General features: G+C 32.3%; 1 protein-coding gene across 3 annotated transcripts in view; it reads right to left on the bottom strand.

Annotated features, from left to right (window-relative positions):
* Positions 1 to 20,712, bottom strand: part of Nlg1 (Neuroligin 1) — a 190,033-nt gene extending 169,321 nt beyond the window's left edge. The window contains exons 1-3 of one of the 3 annotated variants that reach the window (XM_088231401.1): positions 20,441 to 20,712; positions 13,645 to 14,123; positions 3,805 to 3,996 (exon numbers count right to left, since the gene is read on the bottom strand). In XM_088231401.1, the coding sequence (XP_088087527.1) occupies positions 3,805 to 3,996; positions 13,645 to 13,954 (502 nt within the window). In that variant the 5' untranslated portion in view covers positions 13,955 to 14,123; positions 20,441 to 20,712. Of the gene's footprint in view, positions 1 to 3,804; positions 3,997 to 13,644; positions 14,124 to 20,413 lie in introns of all 3 variants that reach the window. The other 2 variants (XM_088231402.1, XM_088231403.1) reach the window with 2 other exon arrangements.
* Positions 20,713 to 22,414: the final 1,702 nt, after the last annotated feature.

Here is a 22,414-nt window from a genome sequence, read left to right as displayed (position 1 = left end):
TGTACAGTAAAGGATTTTAAGTGTCTTTGCCATAGTGAACGACGTAGAGCTACGCATAACAAAGCCAAGCGCACGCGATGACTTTTTTATGATGCTGTCAACATGGGCGTCAAAAAGTAATTTACTATCATGGAAGACACCTAGATCCTTTACACATAATGAGCGTTGGAGGTTTTGACCCTTAAGCACATAGTTAGTACGTAAAAATTTTACTTTGCGACTAAATGTAATAACTGAACACTTAGAATGATTAAGGTCCAAGCAGTTGGAGTTGCAGTAATCCTCTAGACGGTCGAGATCTGACTGCAGATCAAAGACGTGCAATATGTATGTGCATGTATGTGTATGTATATATATGTACATGCATGTATGTATATGTGTGTGTGTATGTATGCATATGCATGTGTATGTATGTGTGTATGTTTTCATATGTAAATTTATTAAATATTTTTCTATGTACCCATATACCTATGTTGGTATATTTCCTTAATTTGACTTATTATTGTATCTTTTAGTTTTTCTTATGTTATCTTTAATTCTAACTAAATTTACATACTTATGGTTTACTGCTGCACTTAAATGTAATTTCTAATATATGTAAAAGCCCGTAGGACGTGTAAATTAATAAATAAATAAATAAAAGATAAAATAAGTAAGATCTTGGTTTTCATTTACAAATCTAACCATTCTGGGTTGAGGTGCATGGAAACCATAATAAGTCTTATGATGACTGAGGAACAGAATTTCATTATTTTTGAGTCTACGCGAAGGAACATTAAGAGATATTTGTCGGAGAATGGTCGTGACATCAAATAAACTATTAAGTATTTATACATGCAAATTCAATTGACGTTGTGAGAGACTGGATGTATTAGGGAAAAAAATTCCATGTCAATAAGGTTACATGTAGTTATCTCTTGTGATTCCTAGTTTGTACGCAATTTTTCTTATAAATTTATGCTGAACTGATTTGATGCGATTTATATGAGTAACATAATATAATGAAAAACATATTACGGAGGCGAATTCAAGAATGGGACCAACCAATGAAAAGTTAAGTGTTTTTAGAGTTTTAAAATCGGATGTAGCTCGATTAATAAATTCAAAAAAATCAAGGGATTTGTTAATTATATATTCAATGTGTTCATGAAAATTAAGTTTTTTGTCTAGAATCACCCCGAGATCTCTTATTGAAGTTACAACGGAAAAAAAAGGGTCACTAAGTTTATAATCAAAGGCATTTCTGTTTTTCGCTCTACGGTAAGAAATTATTTTGCATTTGTTGATATTTCATTCAAGGTTATTTATTTTGCACCAGTCATGAAAAGAATCAGTATCATCTTGTGGAGCAAGACAGTCACTAACATTTTAATTACTTTAAGAATCTTATTATCGTCTGCAAAAAGCCAGAATTTTGTGGTAGAGAACGCATTGACAACATCATTAACAAATAAACTAAAAAGAAAGAGAGCTAAATGAGCTACACCTGAAGTAACCATACAACTATTTGAGGGGAAATTATTAATCATGACACTTTGTTTTCTTTGGGAGAGATAGAGTTTCAGGAACGACAGGAACTCGTCTTTAATGCCAAGGGCATAAAGTTTAGAATATAGAATTTTATGATTGACTTCGTCAAAGGCTTTAGAAAAGTCTGAATAGAATACATCATTTTACAGTAGTATGGAAGTCTTGGAATTTACAGAGCACATGACCAACATTGATTGATAACATAGAAATATGTTATGAAGCCTTCCAAACTCTTTCTTTTGTTTTTCCTCATTTGCTCCTGATTAGAGCATGAGGATATTACCTGACGCTCTTAGAAAATCCTATCGCCAGCCAGCACTCTGGTCACTCCCACAAAGGTTCAACTTAGTTCAGCCGAATAAAGCCGAAACATCGTCATCGACCTTCCAGAGCAGCAAAAACCCGCTGGTATAAAGATAAGGCCACTCGGATTGAGGTTTTCCCGAGGCGTACGCAGCACTTGTCCAAGCCAGATCCACCACTTAGCTTAGGCATGCTCGTTGTAAGAGGCTGCTGCTTGCACCTAATACTTTATATTCACCTCAAGCTTCTTGATCTCAAAATTCATTGTCAAAACTGTTTTGTGTATTTTTAAACGTTCATACATCTTACATGGCATGGGTCATTCCTGGTTGTGTCACTATAAACTGTGATCAACTTATATATGCAAAATGTTTTAATTCAATAAAATATTCTGTTGATTTTCGTAAAGTTAAAGAATAGAAAACTTTTTCCATGCGATGTTGATGCGATTGAAGTGAGGATTCAGTGAATATTTTTTTATTAAATATTTCGAAAATATTATACATTATGTTAAAATATAAAGGAATGAAAATGTATAATTAGATATCTGAGAGTATATGATTGCGTTTAATAAATGAATTCATCATTTTACAATAGTTCTGCTGCGGTGTTCGGTGTGTGGTTCAGCGATTGTGTGGTTTTGCATGAATCATTTGATCAACAGATCTTCCAGTTCTTCCTAAAATTGTTATTTTTTTGTTCAATTTTTTCGTTACACCATAGTGTTTTGATTGCGTGTAAATGAAATGAGTGTAATTAATAAATATCGATAAATAGTATACAGTTAAATAATAATTAGAATTATGTTTATATTAGGACTTAAAATATCTACAAAATGGATTATTTAAATAAAAAACACAATTTATAAATGTCTTTGTCCGTTTTTAAAACCCATAGAACAGCGAGTGTTCGTTTTTTAAAAGGACTTTCCCTATAGTCAAGATCAATAAAATAATGATAAAGGGGGCTTATGTCCAGTATGTAGAAATACTAACATATAACAATGAAGAACATTTTAAAGAAGGGAATGAAGAAGTCTAGGCATTCACAGGGCTTATGACCTGTCATTGGCACATTGCACCCTGTGTAACATTCATCATTCTGCCTATATGTGAAGATCTATATTCCTCCAATTCTTCCATCTGCTGACGCTTGTGAAGTTAAAGTTCTTAAACCTTTATTGTTGCGGGTGAGATTCGTTCATTTCTGTAATTTGTAGATATCAATAGCTCCCTGGGAGATTGAATCCCGTCCTTGTCTACAAAAATGTTGACAAACTCAAAACCTTATTGATTCAGAAAAACCTTGTTATTTTTTCTTTTAATACAAAGTAACACTCTCCTAAACTCTAAAAATGATAATGACGCTTCCACTTTGACGGTTGATTTTGAACTGTCAAAAGAAGACAAAATGACGGCCGCCATGACACTTGAGCGTCCATAATTTATGGAATGTCCGCTTTTCATACAAAGATGATGAGCAAAATGTTCGTTTTTGATATAAGGTACATATTTGATGCCTAAATTTTTACTCCAAATGGCCTTTTTTTTAAATAATCTTTAGTTTTTGTCAAGAGAATATTTTTTTCTAACCTAACCTAACCTAACCAAAAAAAAACGATTTCGAAAAAATGGCAATTGTTCAACTTTGATACAAGGGTATTCAAGTATATTTTTTGTAATGTTTAACCGAAAATTTATATTGTTTAACCATTAAAACAAATAAATAAAAATATAAATCAACGATGCCTCTTACATACATATTTCTTAAACACGTTTTTCTTCAAGTTTTCCGAATCAAAACACGTAATAATTTATTTTGCTCAGTTATCAAAATCACCGAGGTAGCTATGAATTAAATTAATTACAGAAAAGATGACATAGCTTATTGCTTTTATTATATTGAAACGGTTATTATGGAAATAATTTGAGTCCAAAAACCAGAAAATAAATAAATAATAATATCACTTACCACTCGAGGGGACGTAAATATTCAGATACAAACAGTCTTCGGATTGGTTTTTGAGAAAAGGCATAAGTCTTTTCAAATAATTATAACGCCCAGCGGATAGGAATGATTCTTTCTTCAGGTCAGGTAGAGTTTGAGGGCATACTGGGGCAAAGTTTGTGGCCAGTTTTAAGCCGAACCATTGTGTGGCTGAACCTGCAAAATAAAAATATAAAAAATATTTTTTTTTGTATGTAAAAAATAATATGACCTAAAACAATGTTTTCAGAATAAAAAAAAGCCGAATAGGATAAGACATACATTATAAACCACATCTCAAAATATTAGATAAATGTTTAAAACACATATATGTGTCCAAGCGGATGAAGAAAACAGTTTTGTGTGTGAAATAAACCAAAACCCGTGACCCCAATAATGGCGTGCAAATACACCAAACACTACACGATGAGGTTAACCTCTCTCCACTCGATTTACATTTTCAGGAATTTTGCCTGACAGTAGCCATCGAGTCGAGAACACTCGTTTAGGATTCTGGCTCTACTTCACACAAAACTGTATTCTTCATTTGTTTGTACTCGAAATGGAATAAGTACGAACACTGGTCAAGTATATACAATGCATAGTGTATTGCGGGAATTTTTATTTTAAAAAATTGAAGTATATTTTCTTCTTCATATTTGAATTACGAAATTTAAAATTATTTATCAAATTGAAAAAAACAAATACACATTTTTTTTCCCTTAATGCTAGATTTGTTAAGTTCGAAGCTTGCGTATTTTCGGTAAATAAAAATATATTAATATGTCGAAATAAAATTACTTCGTCCCTTATGCACCATTTTATTTTTTCATTTATAAACCGATTAGTTTAGACAACACATTACCTTCTTCGAAATTAATCGCAAACCTTTAATTAACCTTGAAGTTTTAAAACAAATTTATTTACCCTTAAAAAGGCATAAAGTTGCCGAAACAACTTGGTTTACAAATGAAAAATAATTACAAAGTAGTTATATTTTAATTTATTGATATTTAATGTTCTAAAAAGTATTAACCCTTAGCTCCTTGATATCAAAAATGTGTCTTGATGTAGAACTACTTGTTTATTTATTTAATTATTTGACCAACTGTAGACTGTTTAACTTTACAGGCTGTTTAATCCACTACCTAATGCAAACTGTAAACATAAGTTAGAATTTAATAAATGGAAAGCAGATAGCTGCTAAACTGACGATATGTACAGAAAAATAGATCCATATTACCCGCAGAAGCCATATATAGCAAGCAAAGTGCCTCTTTAATGGGTGAATTCTGATTTGCATTAGTGTGCGTGCTTCTGGGTGTGTAAAACCGTGCATGAGATCTTGCTCTAGGGAATAAGCTATGGGAATATACAAACTGATATTTTTTAGTTTGACGTCAAATTTGACTACGAGATTCGAGAGTGTTGTAATCTAGCATCCCTGTTAGAAATAATGATAAATAATAATTATTTTATTGAAGATATATGTATCGCGAAAATTGCTTTTGAATATTTTATGTTCCAAGGATGTGGTTTGATTCAGAAGGGTCCCAAATTATAGAACAGTAATCTTGTATGCCGTGGAAAGTATCATAGAATGTGCGAATTGAAGTAGTATTATTTAAATATCCAGAGTTTTGAAGTACAAATCCAAGCATTTTAATAAATTTATTTACACCAGTAATATAAGACTTACACGTGACATCCGCTTCAAAAAATATACCAAGAGCTTTAACTTGGTTTTTCTTCCAAGTCGGTCCCTCAATGCTGAGGATCGTGATCACAGTGATTCCCAGACGGTACAAATGTGTATGACTATCTCATTTATGGTATAAAGACTTTTAAAAAATAACAACCAAAATACGTAATAGTTTTTAAGCTTTAAGTGACATGATTCAAAAATAAAAAGTTTAAAAACTCTATTAAATCTATGTTCAGGGAACGAAGAGTTGATTGGTTAGTAACAAAGAATCTTGTGAAGTTTCGAAATCGGTTGGTAAAAGAACGAATATTGAGTGATAAAATAAATTAAGTGAATAAAAGTAAAGTTAGTGCTTCAAATAGAAAATTGACATTTTAAACATTGAATTGCATGAAACATATGGTTTATATTTTAATTTTAATTACACAATTGAAGTAAATTGACAGTTTTGCAACGATGAGATTCAAATAGTAGGGTACATAGATTATTTTATAGTGAAAGTCCAATATTGCCGATGACTAACACTAAATTGATGTGGGTAATCAATCATTAAGAAAACCAAGCGTTATTCGCTAAAGGATGGAGAGAAAGTATAATCCAGATTCGACAATGTTTCCACCTCATTACTTCTTTTGTTTAAGCTCCACCCTAGCGTGAATTTCCGTACATTCCTACCTACACATTATATTGTTTTTATTTCTTCACAATTATATTTATATGACAAAAGGTATATTTTTAAAACCTTTATTATTATTTAAAGAAACCCATTTGTTTTTATCTTTAACCCAACGTACTGGAAAGCATTTTATTTATTTGGTTCTTAAGAAGAAACTTAAGTATCTTATTGTTTTTTTTATCAAAATTCTTAAAAATATATTTATATCTGCAGAATTTATAAAAAATATTTAAAAAATTAGTGTCTGCTTGCAGATCAATAACCTAAGAGCCATTCCGCAGCATTTTCTCCAAAACAACTTTTTTATTTCATTCACTTATACCGGGACTTTATCGATTAATAAATTGATTCCTTTAAGTAGACATTTTACTGCAGATAATTGTATTACCAGGGCTCGTAAAATGGGAAGTAAACATTTATCTTCAATTTTAACTACAAAGTAAAAATATGTTTTCTGTATTGAATATATAACAATTGAATATGGATACATTTTTTTCCAAACGTGTTCAATTACAGGTTACCGACAAAGATACTTTTTTTAAAAACAAATACATACATTTTCGGACATTAATAAATATTTTTTATTATACCGTCTCGAAACGTTCCGATAAAGATAGCGTTTGTAATTGCGACCCGGGAGAAACATTTAAAAATAAAATAAAAGGTAATGCTCTAATTTTAAAACAAATAATAATATTGTATTATTTTTACATATCAAATCTATGGCATTTACCGGGTTTATAATCTGTCATTGGCCGCAGTAATTTTTTTATGTTCACACTGTGTAACACACTAATTTCTTCAACTCTACCAACTGTTTGATCTTTGTGAAATTAAAAAGCTCACATTTTTATTGATGTGGGTAAAATTTAACCGAATGAATTATTTCACCCACTTGATAACTAGAGCTGAAAATATTTTTTAATTTTCATGCATCTTCTTTTTGGATCAGTTGGTTTAATCAACAATATTTTAGGTCTCTGAAAATTTTTGAAGACAAGGATTGGATTTCATCACCCAGGGAGTTATAAAGATTAATATGTTACAACAGAGATGGAAAACATTTGCAGGGTTTGATTGGCCACTTTAGACACTGTGAACCTTTGCCAATTTTCCTATGTTTAAACGTTTACATTTCCTGAATACTCTATTTGTTGACTTTTGTGAATTAAAAAAGCTGAAATTTTCATTGATGTGGGTGAGATTTATCTGGCTTAGTTATTTTAGCTACTTAGATTGAAAACCATTTTTAAATTTTTATACTTCTTTTTTAATATGCTTTGAACGTTATTTGAAGTTATTTTAATATCATAATAGTTTTATTATTTTTTAAAAAAATATTTGATTTTATATTTTTAGTAAATCAACACAGTGCCAAAGGCATCATTAGGCACGATGAAGGGTGAAAAAGAAAAACATTTGGCTAGATGCCATTTTATCGGTTGAAGAAGTCACAAGTCATCGCATCCTCTCTAAAAATACGTTTGTCGTCACAAGTTTTTTAAAATTTTATATTACCATACACAGTAATTTTTAAATATTTTTCTTTTTTTTTACAGTAGCACAAATTATTTTTTTAATTTATTAATACAGTTATATTTCACAGTAGTGAAATCAAAAGAACACTAGCAAAATTTAATTAACATTTATGAAGTTTACATGATGAAAGAAAGGAGAAAAAAAAACAGTCAAGAAGCAAAAAAAATTAGAACAAGTTATATCTTTTATATTGTATATAAACTAGTTTAGATTATTATTTTCTTTATTGATTTCTTTGTGTTATGTGTAACTACAGATTTTCAGCACCATCCCCTTACCCACACCTGATGGTGCATAGGGCTCTGAATTTTTACACAAAATTCTTGGTGATCTGTTACATTAAGGCCACAGTGATCAGTCTTACGAGTTAGGTGCAAGTCCAGAAACAATAAAATAATGAAGTGATAAAGAACTTTCAAAGCCAATTTTTCATTTCAGCATCGCTAGAAATCTAGCTTGGATCCTCTAAAGCACGATTGGCTAATACAACAATCACTTAACTTCAAGGTGGACGTATCTTTATTCAATTTCCCTTCCTCTACTCTCTCTCCTCCAGGATTATATTCCAGAGTTCTATTTCACACACAGAACTCTATTTTTTATCCGCTCAGACACCAATAAGGTATACGCCTAGCCCACCACATATCGCACACTGCATCTGAAGACGTAGGTCTCCTTGATGCTGCCTACACACACGAAAACATTGTTTGTTGCTCGAAAACTATTACTATTACTTTAAATCTATTACATTTCTTAATCTTCTCGTAAATTTTATTTTTTGTAACACGTTGATAATGTGTTTTGAAGTTTAAATATTTATCATAGTAAACTCCGAGATACTTCATTTTATCTACATAATTATGTCTAGATTTTAAATATTTATATTGTTTTCTTGGAGTATATTTTTTCTCCTAAGTAACATTTATTTTGTTTATGTGATATTTGATTTAAATTCGTTGAATTTGAACCATTTTACCAGTTTATGCTAGAACTAAGGGGCGCATACCTGACTCGGGAAGACGCTCAGAAACTGGCGGCCGACAGGGACGCCGGGAAGCTCTTTGTGGACACTTTATTCTCCAACTGGGGAGTGGACATTAAATGATGATGTGTTTAATTTTTATATACGCGTGTCAACTAGTAAAAAAAAACAAATATAAAATATCAGCTATGGGCTTTAAATTTTAGTATGAAATTTGTATTTTGTAAAATAAAAGAAAAAGTATTTGTGGTTTTTAAAAAAAAAAAAAAAACTAAAATGAAATATTTTGGTTAGTACGGTGTTTTTATAAATAAAAAAAAAAAAAAATACTGTTGTTTAACCTTTTCTAAAGTTTCTTGCTCTTTCGTAATTACGTGTTTGGCACAAATAAATTTTCTAACTTAGTTCTTGTCAAAAACTTGGCCAAAATTCCAATCATCTTCGTGGCGAAGATACGTAACGATTTTTTTTCGCCAAATGTTTTTCTCTTTTAAATTGATTTAAAATGATTCCTTCATTTTCTTATTTGTCTATTTTGAAATAAACCTCAACCTTATAGTATACTTTTGCATAACCCATCATCACTCATTTCTCTAGTAGTGCATATGGCTCTTTATTGGTAATTAATTTGCGATGTATCTTAAACATTTTTTCTATTTTTTTGAAGAAAAAATAAATACTTGCGTTCTTAGAATTTACCCAAACGTTAAATTTTGAGCGCTTTTTTCAACAAGTTGTTAATAACTGACTTTTAGAAAATGGGAATCAAATTGGAGTAGAGTGGGATTTGAGCCACGGAACTTTGATCCTTGAGTCCAAGATACTAGCCATGGGACCACAAACCGATTTTAAAAATAAACGTTTCATTTTAATACATTTTAGGGTGTAATATATATTTAAAAAAAAAAATAAAGAGTATTTTAATGGTCCTTTAAAAATAACTAAAATTAAGAACGTGGTGTTGTTATTTACAGGACTGTATAAAAAGTGAACCTTCTTCTTAGAATGTTAAGACTCTTTAGTAAAATTGAAAGAAAGAAAAACATTTGTCATGATAGAGTGGAGTAGAATGATGCTGTGTTTCTCAGTTCAGTTCAGTGCCAAAAATCAGCGTTTATTACGGTAAATAAAATTTATTATTTTCGCAAAACTTTGAAAAAGGGTACATTAAAGTCAAGTTAGATTAGTTATACAATTATCTCAACTTAAATTTTAAGCGAACTTATTAGATACTGTCTAGCCCTCAGAATAATAATGCGCCAAGCTATAGAAAGAGCCCAAACGTAAGAAAACCATGATATGACTTCTAGGTATTAAGTAAACTACAGTTCGCAGCAAAAGAATGGGCCGTACTTAGGTCAAGAATTGCCAAATGTATATTAATTTGCATTGTAAATACTTTTAAATATGTACCTGTGTATTTATTATTGCAGGGTTATTCCAATTTATTTTTTTATAATTCGCTTATATTTATTTTTATAAAACTGAAAATACATGCTTGTGTTTATTTTTTTATTTGTTCATTTTTTCACAATATATTTATGTTACATTTATTGAGATTTATATCTTCACTCCATGGAACCAAAGTCCTGTGTTGAGTTTGTTTGTTTATCCGTCACATCTCCGAAACGGCGAGTCGTAGCGGCCTGAAATTTAAACACGTCGTTTTAGATGCAATTTTAAGGTAAACGTTGCTATTTTCGAGTAAAATTTGAATCTACCTCTACTTGATAAAGACCCAAACTTTATATGGATGCCTAGTGCGGTTCCGACATATTGCCCGTAATCAACTGTCATTATCAACAGTAAACATACTTCAATTCACAAATTTATTCTCTAAACTAAGAAATAACAGTATTTGCAGTAAATTTGGTTATATAAAAAAAGTTTTTAAGCAACATAATACACGTGTCGGGACAAAAAATACAAAAAGCCAACGTAAATTAAAGGGAAAATATTTTAAATCAATTACCTGTGAAAACTGACTCCTTTAACACCTTTGACGCTCCTACTGTTATAACCAAACATACTGCAATTCACCATTGTCGATATTTATTTTTTATAACGTAAATATCAGAGTTAATTAAAGCAATGCCAAGCACAGCGACAAAAGCATCCGATAGAACCGTTAGGCGTATGTTGTCAAATAAAACAAAATGGCCGCCAATTTGTCGCTAACTAACATCGCTTGCGTTCTAAGAAACATGGTGATAGGGCTTCTCTATAGGTTTACATTATTACTTTGAGGTCTAATCTTATAGTAAATATCTGTTCTGTTTCTGAAATCAAATGTATAATATTAAGTGTGTTCGTTATTTTTTAAATTGCTTCTAAGTGTCTTCTTTTTAAAAATTAGCCTAAATAAACCTTTACAAATAATACAAGTTTATAAACAAATAAGTGTAAATAAAACTTTATTATCAATCAAACTCATTTAATTCGAATCTTCACTTTTATAACTAATGAATGATAGTGGAGTTCTATAATTTAGGATATGTTTTATAAAGAATATTGTCAATGCTTATTTTTAAATTTTATGTATTTTTGTTGAACTTCCAAAGAAAATGATAAAAAATCTGCTTTTTTCAAGGTACAAATATAAATAAACCCGGTCTCAGTATTTCTATTTTTGATAGGCGAACACAATAATCCACCACGAGGCCGTCTAATCTTAAGTCGATTACTGCACGATTGACCACAGTTATTTATCACAGTTTGCTTTGACTAATACAAAATTTCAGGAACTCATCATACCCTTTGCGGACTTAATAGCGTAAAGGACACTGCATTGTTATTTCAACTAAAGCGTATCTTGATCATTTTTTTAGCTTCTTGAAGGTAATATGATCAATCTCTTACCTCAGACTACGAACACACTTTTTAATCGTAAATATTTCATATCAACCATGCTGGAATTTGATCTCAAACATCTTGCAAGGTGGCTAATGTGCTGGCCATCAGATAACGAGGCAAAAATAATACAAAATAAGGTTCAACTTTATGAGCATATCGTGTCGATGGTTTATGTTTTTTTTTTTATGGTCTGATGATACCAGATAATGAAGAATCAATGGCAGGTATGTCAGTTCGTCGTTTCAGTTTATTTTTGTTCAACACACCAAGTCTCTCCAAGAAATCTGCAGAAATAGAGCTTTAAAGTTGTTTTACGAAATAGGAATAAAGATTGATAACAAATAAAGACAAAATATGTAAAAAAAACCCGTTAAATAATTTTAAAAACATACTTTTTTAATTTGAGTTTTGTAAATAAAGTAGAGATGTAACGATACATAATTTTGCCGATACAATAACGATACCGATCATTATAGTAAATAATCGGCAATACCGATACCAATATTGGTGGCTTAGTAGAAATAGAAAAAAAACAAATAAATAATTAATAATTGTCTTTATTCTGCATAAAAGTTACCTATATTTATTAGAGACTGAACCTTAAGAAGGATGTAAACCAAAATGTCAAATTAAAATACGAAGAAAACATTTATTTGTATGAAATAATCAATAATATCATTTAGCAATCAAAGCGCTAATTATCATTCAATTACACAAAGTGGTAAAGTAAACCGATACATAAGATGAAGTCAATAATTAAAGTTAAGTTTCGTTAGATTTTTTGTTAAGAAAACAAAGTTTGTTCAAATTATTAGCAGACAATATGTTACGCAAATCATTTTGTATGAGACCTGCAGCTGGACGCTCTGAGGTAACTGAGCTCAGTTAATAAGACAAGTATTATAGCTTTTCAAACTCTTAATATTGGATGTATATAATTGGCGATGCCGATATATCGGTATCGGTATCGGAATCGTTACATCCCTAAAACAAAGGTTTTCTCAGAACTTGTGAAGCTACACTTAACTTTATTTTATTAAAAATGGTCTGTTGGACAAAAACAAATTTAAACGACGAGTTAATAAACTAAATGTTGTGAGTTTATTGAGTTAAAAATAAAAATAATGTAGGGTCCGATAGAAAACAGTGTAATAATTTATTTTTTTAAATTTTATAAAAATACATGTTTATTCAGTAAAAACTTTTCTAACTGATGAACTATTTCTGAAAAGCAACGAAACGTCTTTCTTTTTGAAAAAAAAAGTACTTTACACCAACAAAAACGATATTTTACAACTACTACAAAAATCATAAATATTGTCACCAAATCAGCTCTGTATTAAGACGGAGAATATTAAACTCTCTTTGGCTGTAGAATAAACAGTGTTTCGATGATGAAAAATACATCTATCATTTTTATTTATGTTTAAAGCAACTCTGAGGTAAAATTTTTTAACCAATTAAGTATCCAACCACTAACCGACTTTCCATGTCTACTGGTTTCGAGAAGTACCCGTCTCTACGTCAGGACACTCAGTACACCAACATGCGAATACTAAAATACACTTTCGTCTTAACCGTCGCCGTAGTTGACATGGTATTTACAAAAAAAAAAAACACAAATTACGTTCATGGCCCCTCCCTCTCCCGAATCCCAACCTCCACCCTTTTCCCAACACACCACTGAATCTCAATAACCTAATTATTAGTGAATGTTAAGCCACGTGGTGTTTGCGTCTCCTTTATATTTTTGTGTAAATACTATGTAGATTACGGTGATCGTTAAGGTGAGTCTATTTTAGTATTTGCATATTACAGTGGTAAGTGCCCTGACGAAGAGACAAGTTCGTCTCGAAAGCGGCAGACATGAAAAGTCAGTAAATGGTTGTAAAATTATTATTTTATTCATAGTGTAATTGATTTTATTTGACTATAGGATCACTTTGTAAAGCCTCCTTGTGGTAATTTATTACGAAGAATGCGCTTTATATGTTATCCATAATAAGAGTACTTCGTGTTACACTGGTCCCCACCTGACCTACTGTAAGTAAGAAAGGTATTTTCTCTTACCTGGTGGCATAAACCGCATTCCTCCAACAGGTGGTGCTGCATAAGGAATCCCCAGGAATACCTCCACTCCATCCATTCCTTTTCCATCCCTCGGCTCTAAAACAAGCCCTTTCACCACCCCCTGTTTCAGTCTATACTCTCTCGTCAACCGTTTCCCGTTCTCCTCATCTCTCGGATGAGCAGGAAACGACTCGTCATGTAATTGTCCATGGCTGACTCCGAGGAGACACAAAACTGCCCATGGAAACAGAAAACCTATGACGAATGATGCCGAGAATTTTGACATAAGTCTGTGGAATGTATTCGCCATCTTAAATGTTGATCACTGGCACTTAAAAATCACTTCACTTCACGAATGATCATATTTTGTCTGATGATCATTTAAAATACTGAGGTCTATCACTCACAATGACACTTGTTTTTAGACAGTATTTTTTAAAACAGTATCTTGATGTGATTGCGCGTATTTACCTGGATTGCTGTCATTAAAATAAATAATTATTTTTTTGCCCAAAAATGTATTTATTTAATTTAATTCAAGTCATCTATTTTAAATAATACATAAATTACAAACTAAAATTTAATTCGTACATATTATAAAAAGACAAAATAAACATACAGAGACTCTAAAGATAAAATATTAGGAGAATCCTGCTCCGGAAAACCCCTTCGGATACATGGAACAGATCAACAACCAGAGCGGTGTTGTTCAGAATAGCGGTAGCCCTTCCAATAGGAATATGAAACAATCTATGCTGACGCTGTCTTAGGTAATTATCAGGAACATATCAACCAATGCTCATCATAATCTCAAAATTATCGATCACACCACACAACAATCGATAAACATGTGTAGTCAAATACACATTCCTTTTAGTCTCTAAACTTTTGTAGCCAAACATACTCTGAAGAAACTCGGTCGGGTAGAGCCAAGGAAAATATCCATACTCTCTCATGTAGAGAGGTTTTATACATTTAAATTTGTTGCAACTCAGAGGGGAGAATGAAATATGGAAGTCTAGGCATTTACACAATGTGTAACATTCTTTTGTGAAGTAAAAGAGCTAAAATCTTTATCACGTGGGTGAGATTCATCCGGCTGAACCAAATCACCTACTAGGCAACGCTTGAAAACAATTTCCAAATCCAGCCAGTCTGCAAGCATTTGGACATACTCAAACATTGTAGCATATTTAATATTCTAAGTAATTTGTAAAACAGTTTATTTTTATGGGTGAAAATTTTGTTATGGGATCGAAATTAGACTAAGCAATTTTCTATACTTTAATGCTGAGAAAATAACATATTGAATACAATTAAGTGACAGATAGGGGAATATTTTTAAATTTCACATTTTCATCGAAATCATAATCCTAAAAAAACAACATTATATTTTTATCAAAAATCAATATCTTGAAATATCTCTTAAAACATTTAATGTTATCAAATAAACGATAGAAATAATAAAAATGCAAAATAATGAAAAATAAGCCTGCCCTTTCTAATTGAAATCAAATAATAAAATTAAACAAAATAAAGGTAATATTCCTGTACAATAATAATCGTTTACCTTTTTATACACCGTGTCATTATTTCTGTTCTCTCTGTTGTCTGTGTTTTGAGATTTAAATATAAATAACAGGGTTCTCTGAGATACTTGATCTTTGACAGAGAAATGTCATATATCTATGCCAGAAGCGATGTTCAGTCGTATAACGCTATTTATAGTAAGCAAACCCATCCTTTGAGAGTCCCCACGTTAGAATATCAAAAGAATTTTCGAACAGGCCATGAACGTTTTATTTTATTTTTTGGAGACGTTCTTACAATTATTTTTATATTTCCACTATGCCAATTTTAATATTTGTTTTTTGTGCTTGTTTGCATCCCCCATATTTTATCATTACTTGTTTTATAAAAGCATTGATTTTGTAAAAAATAAAGATTTATTCAGTTTTTTCGTCTTTTAAACAATTTAAACGTTATCCAAAATACTGTTTTATGTTATTAATATGATATCATTGAATTAATTGTCAAAACAATAAATATTTTTTTACGTATAGAACAATCAATGAAATATTAGCTATCACATGCGTCTTTCCTTGCATGATGTTAGGGAGAAATTACTAAGGTAATTCATTATTATTATTATTTATTTATATATTCTTTCCACCACAACAGGCCAGGAGGTCCAGTTACAGTGGTGGATTACATCACAGAACACCCAGGCTTGACAAAAAACATATTTTTGTGTTTTCACCAGGAATCGAACCCTGAACCTTCCGTGCTCAAGTCAAGCGTCTTAACTATAACACCACGGAAGCCACCGAAATTAGTTTTGTCGATCATCAAAAATAATTTTGGGTACCAGTCCAGGGACTATTAAATATTCTATGGTGAAAAACACCTTTTATGAAAACAAAAAAATATTTCATTTCAATCATGTCTGGAATCGAACCCTAGACCTCTCGCATAGAAGGCAAACGCTCTGACCATTACACCACGAGGCCTAGTATCTTTCCTAATTATTTAATGATTTACCTTAATTGCTCCACTACTTAATCTTTTGATTGTGGCGAAGCTGAAATAATTCTTCATTATAAAGTAATTTGGCTAACAAAACAAAGCTAATTCTCAGAACGATGTTTATGATTTACAAAAAGTATATTAGTAATTTAAAGCTTGTTTTATTTGTATGGGGGAGTTCCATTTCCAGAAATCAAAGAACAGGTGTCTAAGTTTTAAGCTCAAAACATAAATGATTAGTTTGGGTAGAAGTTTTTCGAGCAAATAAAATGAAGGACCAAAGTTAAAACGTAAAATAATTTCAGTTAATAAATATTTTCACTAAAAAGGATATTTTTTCCAAACATACATAAACAACATGCAGATTTATAGAGGTACGAACGCCATCATGTCTAAACGTGCATGTTTAGACACGGTGGCGTTCGCATCTCTATAAATCTGCATGTTATTTATGTATTTTTGGAAATACTATATATAATCTACGGTGATGGTAGAGGTGGGGGTGTTTTTAAGTATTTGCATGTTGGTGTAGTGGGTGTCCCGACAAAGAGACGGGTACGTCTCGAAACCAGTAGACTAAAAAAAAAGTCGGTAAGTGGTTATATACTAATGTTTACTTTGACGAAAATATATGCGTTTACAGGTGTTCTAGTTTGTTTTGGCTATTTTAACTCTTAAAAGCTTTGCTTAAAAATTCTTTCGCACGCGGTGATGTTATATCGTGTTACCTCAAGCAAAAGACAGAATCTTCTGAAGGTCAGAAATTTGAAAAAAAAACATCGGAAAATTTTGTTAAATAATTCTTTTTCCATAATTCAAAAAAATATATACATAACTTAGGCCTGTTATAGAAAAATAAATGAAAATTGTAAACAAGCTGATACATTTTTTTAATGCGATTGCCCTCCAGTCCAGTATTATTTCTTAAACGTTTTACCCAATCCTTAAACATTTTGTCTATACTAAATAACTTTAAAGAACTGCCGTAGTTTGATCCAAAGCCATTCTTTTTTTTAACCAAGAAGACACATGAGTAGCTGAGCACATGCTGATCTTTAAAATTAGTCATAAAAAACGTGGGAGTCAATTCGATGGCTTAGCACGCGTCTTTCACAATCCCACACATCTGTTGCAGCCATGGAAGGGTTAAAAATATCTCTCTACGCCTAATCCAAAAAAGTTTTTTATTAACTCGGTTATTTTTTTGAGGGTTAATGTTTTATATATCCGCTAACCAGAGACAATAAAGACTATCATTTTTAAAGGGCTTATAATTGGTCGCGTTGACTCGTTTAAGTGGCAACATTATTGTTAAACATTTATCATCTGACTATCATTTAACACCTATATTTGTTTTATTGATTTATTATGTAATATGTGGTGGTAAGACTTCGTGAGAAATTTGGAAATAAGACAACGGACGCGGCAGTTTCTGGTAACACCCGTCATTAAGCGGAGGAAATACGGCTTGCTGCGCCATGTATTACGGATACACCCCAAAACGGGATTGATTTGATTACATATTTTAAGGTTGATTATCAGAAGAAACCTTAAATAATAATAATAATGTTTGGATAATTTATATAGTGCCATATTTAGGAAAATCACCTCAAGGGCGTTGTACAATAAATAAATATCCCAGCACGTCTTGCAGCTACAGAGCGCATGGACGGTTGGGATTCTGGTTCCTCGTCTCCAATTATGATATATTACAATTATGGTATAAAGGAGCTAAATAACAGCACGTCTTGCAGTTACAGAGCGCCTGGACAGTAAAAAATCTAGCCCCTATTAACATTTTTTTTTAAACATTTTATTTGACAATGAAGTTTAGAGTTCAGGTGATATTTTAAAAAACGAAATAAAAAGCTTTATCGTTGTTCAAAATTATTTATTATATTTGTATACCTACAGTACGTCTGAAGACAGCAGATAAAAGTAGGCGCTTTTTTAGTTTTTTATTGATTCTAACTCCCATAAAAAACAATGTTCCGAAAAAAATTAAAATATAATGTTATGTCAGTGGTAAATATCTAAAGTTCTTAAAAACATCATTGCTCTTGTGCCATTATGCAGAGAGTAAATACGGAAAACTTTCCACACTTGAATATTTCACAGTTCCTGGACTGGCACCTGGAGCGTAAGACTGATCATCTTAACTTTATGTAACAAAAATTAGTGTACCAATGCAGTGTCCTATGCACCATTTGGTGCGGAAAGGGAATAATAAAATAATAAATAAATACGGAAATACGTTAGTATGAAGAAAATTGAGCCCCCAATTCCTCTTAACCACGCTCGCCTTTTTTACTAAGTACCAGGTTTTTGCCGAGTGAACGCGGTTGAAATGCGATTTCAGAAGAAGAAAAACAAATTGTTTACCAAAGAACATAAGTAAATCAAATTATGAAGACTACTGGTAAAGTTCTATCCCAGATCCTAACATGATCCCTATCGAACTCAGGCAAAATTACCTCTCGTCAGGACACTGATCCCTCGCAAGAACCCTAATTGCCCTAATACTAACAGCAGAAACAATCCCGTGTTAAGACCTTAATCCTTCTAACCACCTCTCAGACCCCAGAGCAGACGAAACGAGTCCTAAAGCATGGTCAGCGCGCGGTTCTTTTGAGTTAGTCCACTATTTAGATTTATAATTTTCCACTTCCCTTCAATGGGACAAGAACAACACAGACGGACAAGAGTTCAGTTCAGACAGCGGACGCTAGTACCTAAGTTTGTAATTACTTATTTAGTACTCATTGTAGGCCTTTACCTAGTTTCTCCCACTTTTCCACCCATTTGATGACAAAATGGAAAAACGCTTTAACATTAGTTGGATTAGCCAATAAAGTTGGATTCCACATCGGCCTCGTCACCTTCGTCAAAGAAAGAACAGTCAATGCTGACGCTGGCGCTGTCTGAGATACTGATCATCCACGTACAGACAAATGTAAGCTAGATGATTATTCAAAAAGTCACGAAAATATCTGGAAAAATCAAGGGCGATATACCGCTTTCTCTTGAATTGCAAAAAACCAAAGCAGCCAAGCATTTTTTGAACATTTTTAGATGGAACTATTTACGGGTTATCATACTGTAACTAAATGTAATGTTGACCATCGTCCCGTAGTTCTACAAATATTTCCTGACAAAGTCAGGCTCTGCAAACCAAATGTTTTTTTTCTGTTGGTGTAGGATGGTTTTAAGTCTCTCTGTTTGATTGAGTCAACTCTGCTCCGAAATATCTAAAAGAACTGTGCATTACAGATAAATTACTTGACAGATGTCTTATGCTGCGATCAGCTACATCTACGGCGATAGGAAAAGTTATTTTACATATACGCCACCAGCACGCGAAATTCAGTAAACGCGCAGCTGCGGTCGCAGGCTCTATGGCATGGAGTGCTCTCCCCGCAGGGAAGAAGAAGAAGAGAGATGTTTTAGAAAAAATCTTAAAGCCGACCTGTTTTCTTAATTATTTTCAAAAATCCGTAGTAATTGATGACAAAACAAATTGTTTTACTTAAATTATAAAATCTTATTCAAAATTTAATTCTTATTTGCAAAATGAGGTGTTATATTACAAAAATGCCGCTGTATAAGTTATCCATATTAATAATAATAAAATTATGCTATTTTGCATGAAGTGCAGTCTGCTTGTACAAATAACTACATTGCGTCAATAACAACACAAAGAAGAATCGATACTAAAACCAAACTGAATGAGAATCAATTCAAGCAGATAAAATAAATGAAAATATTATTCAACAATATTTTGGGTATGTCTAAATGTTTGCAGACTGGCTGGAATTTCTCCCTAGGGAGTAATCTAAATTAGTTACAACAGAGAGGAAAAACATTTTTGAAAAAAGGGAATATGAGAGTCTAGGCATTTACAGGGCTTATGACCTGTCATTGGCTAGTGAGTGGCCACTTTTCACACTGTGTAACATTCACCATTCTGCCTATGTTACAACATCCACATTTCCTCTACTCTTCCATCTGTTGACTTTTGTGAAGTAAAAGAGCTGAAACCTTTATCACGTGGGTGAGATTCATCCGGCTGAACCAAGACAACGCCTGAAAACTATTTTGGAAGAGCCAAACCAGCCAATGACAGGTCATAAGCCCTGTAAATGCCTAGACTCTCATATTCCCTTTTTTCAAAAATGATTTTCCTCTCTGTTGCAACAAATTTAGAAAATATTATCCCTTATATCAAATTGAGTTAGATTTTTACACTTTTCGTGGCACTTTTTCACAGCACGTTTTAACTTTCACAAGAAGGTTTCCACAGACATCGCGAACGCACAAGTCTTATTGTTCACGTCAAAGTTCTGAATGGATTTTTCTGAAAACTTGGAAAAGCGTTTTTTCTAATTCCCGGGAGTTCAGAGTTGAACAACACCGGAATTCCTGCGTCCGAGAAGACAGGAAGACCCGACGCTGACGCCCCGTATCGTGGTGGATGGGCGCCGCGACGCTGTGTGTAATTAAGAAGCCCCGTTATACTGAAACTTCAAAACAAACCTAACCAACGCGACACAACATACTTGGAGGAATATTCGACACTGATCTATGGTCCTCAATATTTGCCGCAGGATACAAATAATGTGTAAATTATTCAATAAAGGGAAAAGAAAACCAAAAAAATACACAATTGCTTTACATAAAACAAGATGTTTCAAATTGTTCAAATAAAAAACCATAATAATTAAAACTATAAACAACATAAATCAAAGTCGAGGATTTTATTTCACCCGCATAACTTCTTGACATGGAAGGCAACAAACTGGTGTTGAAGTTTTTTGTAACTAACTAACTAACTAACTAACCATCACGCCATTTCCCCGGAGGAGTAGGCAGAGAGGATAGAACGCCACACCACTCTGTCCTGGCACACTTCCTTTGCTTCCTTCACATTCATACATCTTCTCATGCACGCACGTCGATTATTCCGACTTTTCACATGACCACTTTCAAGAATTTGTTGTACTTGATCATGCCATGTCTTTCTCGGCCTTCCTCGACTTCTACAACCAGACACATTCGCGTCATAAATCTTTTTAGCCGTTCTTTCATCACTCATTCGCTCCACATGACCGAACCATCTCAAAAGACCTTTCTTAATTTTGTCGATAATGCTTAACTCAGCCTTGCGTTCTGCTCTAATTTCGACATTAGGGCACCTATCATACATTGTTTTTCCGCACATTCGCCTGAGAGATCGCATTTCAACAGCATTCAGTCTACTTTCGTCCCTTTTTTTCCAACTCCATGCTTCGCTTCCATACATTAGGGTTGGTACCAGAACTCCATTATGAACTGCTAATTTAGCCTCTTGCGATAGACACTTATTTGCTACGACAGACTTTAAGGCACCATTAACTCTGTTACCGGCACTAACCCTCCTCATAAATATCATCCCAATATAACGGCTAATATATTTTATGATGTAGTAACTTATATTTCCATATGAGTTATTAATTAAAAAATACCTGGTAAACTTCCACTTATTTATTTGACCAATTAGCGCTTTCACTCTAATGGGCATCTTAAGACTGGTGAATATTATACAGCGTAAGGATAATTTATATAAAACTAAATATTATCTTAAGTGTAGGTACATTTAAAAATTAGTTGTAAAAGATACAATACGCAATATTTCAATGGAACAGAGTGAGACAAATTATTGAAACATGTGTTGGCGGTGTACTTTAAGAAAAGATTCTATCAAATTTATTTATTTATTTATTTTTGCACCACAACAGGCCAGGAGGCCCAATTACAGTAGTGAATTACATCACAGAACACCCAGGCTTGAGAAAAATCACATTTTAATTTTTGTGTTCTCACCGGGAATCGAACCCGGAACCTTTCGTGTGTGAGTCGAGCGTCTTGACCACTACACCATGGAGGCCGCCTATATATAAAACATTTATTGTTTTATTACAATGGCTAATAAGGGTGAGTTTTCACCAGTCTTAAGATGTTCATTACAGGACGAAAGCGCTAATTATTCAAAAAAATAAGTGGAAATTAACCAAGTATTTTTAAATAAATAACCTATATGTAAATATAAGTTATTACATCATTACAATGGAAATTTATCAAGAATTGTCAATAAATAATTTAAATAAAATATTTTTTTTTTGTTATTTTGGTAAAATAAAGGTCGTTTGAAGTTGAATTTTGTTCCGCGTTAATTTAAAATTTTCATCAAGAGCCGGGTTTCAGCGTG

This window comes from Micrasema longulum, unplaced genomic scaffold, assembly GCF_059751315.1.
Source record: "Micrasema longulum isolate JH-2025_06_02 unplaced genomic scaffold, ASM5975131v1 h1tg000881l, whole genome shotgun sequence".
Lineage (NCBI taxonomy): Eukaryota > Metazoa > Arthropoda > Insecta > Trichoptera > Brachycentridae > Micrasema > Micrasema longulum.
Note: the sequence above shows the minus strand (reverse complement) of the source record. Positions and strands in the feature narration are given on the sequence as shown.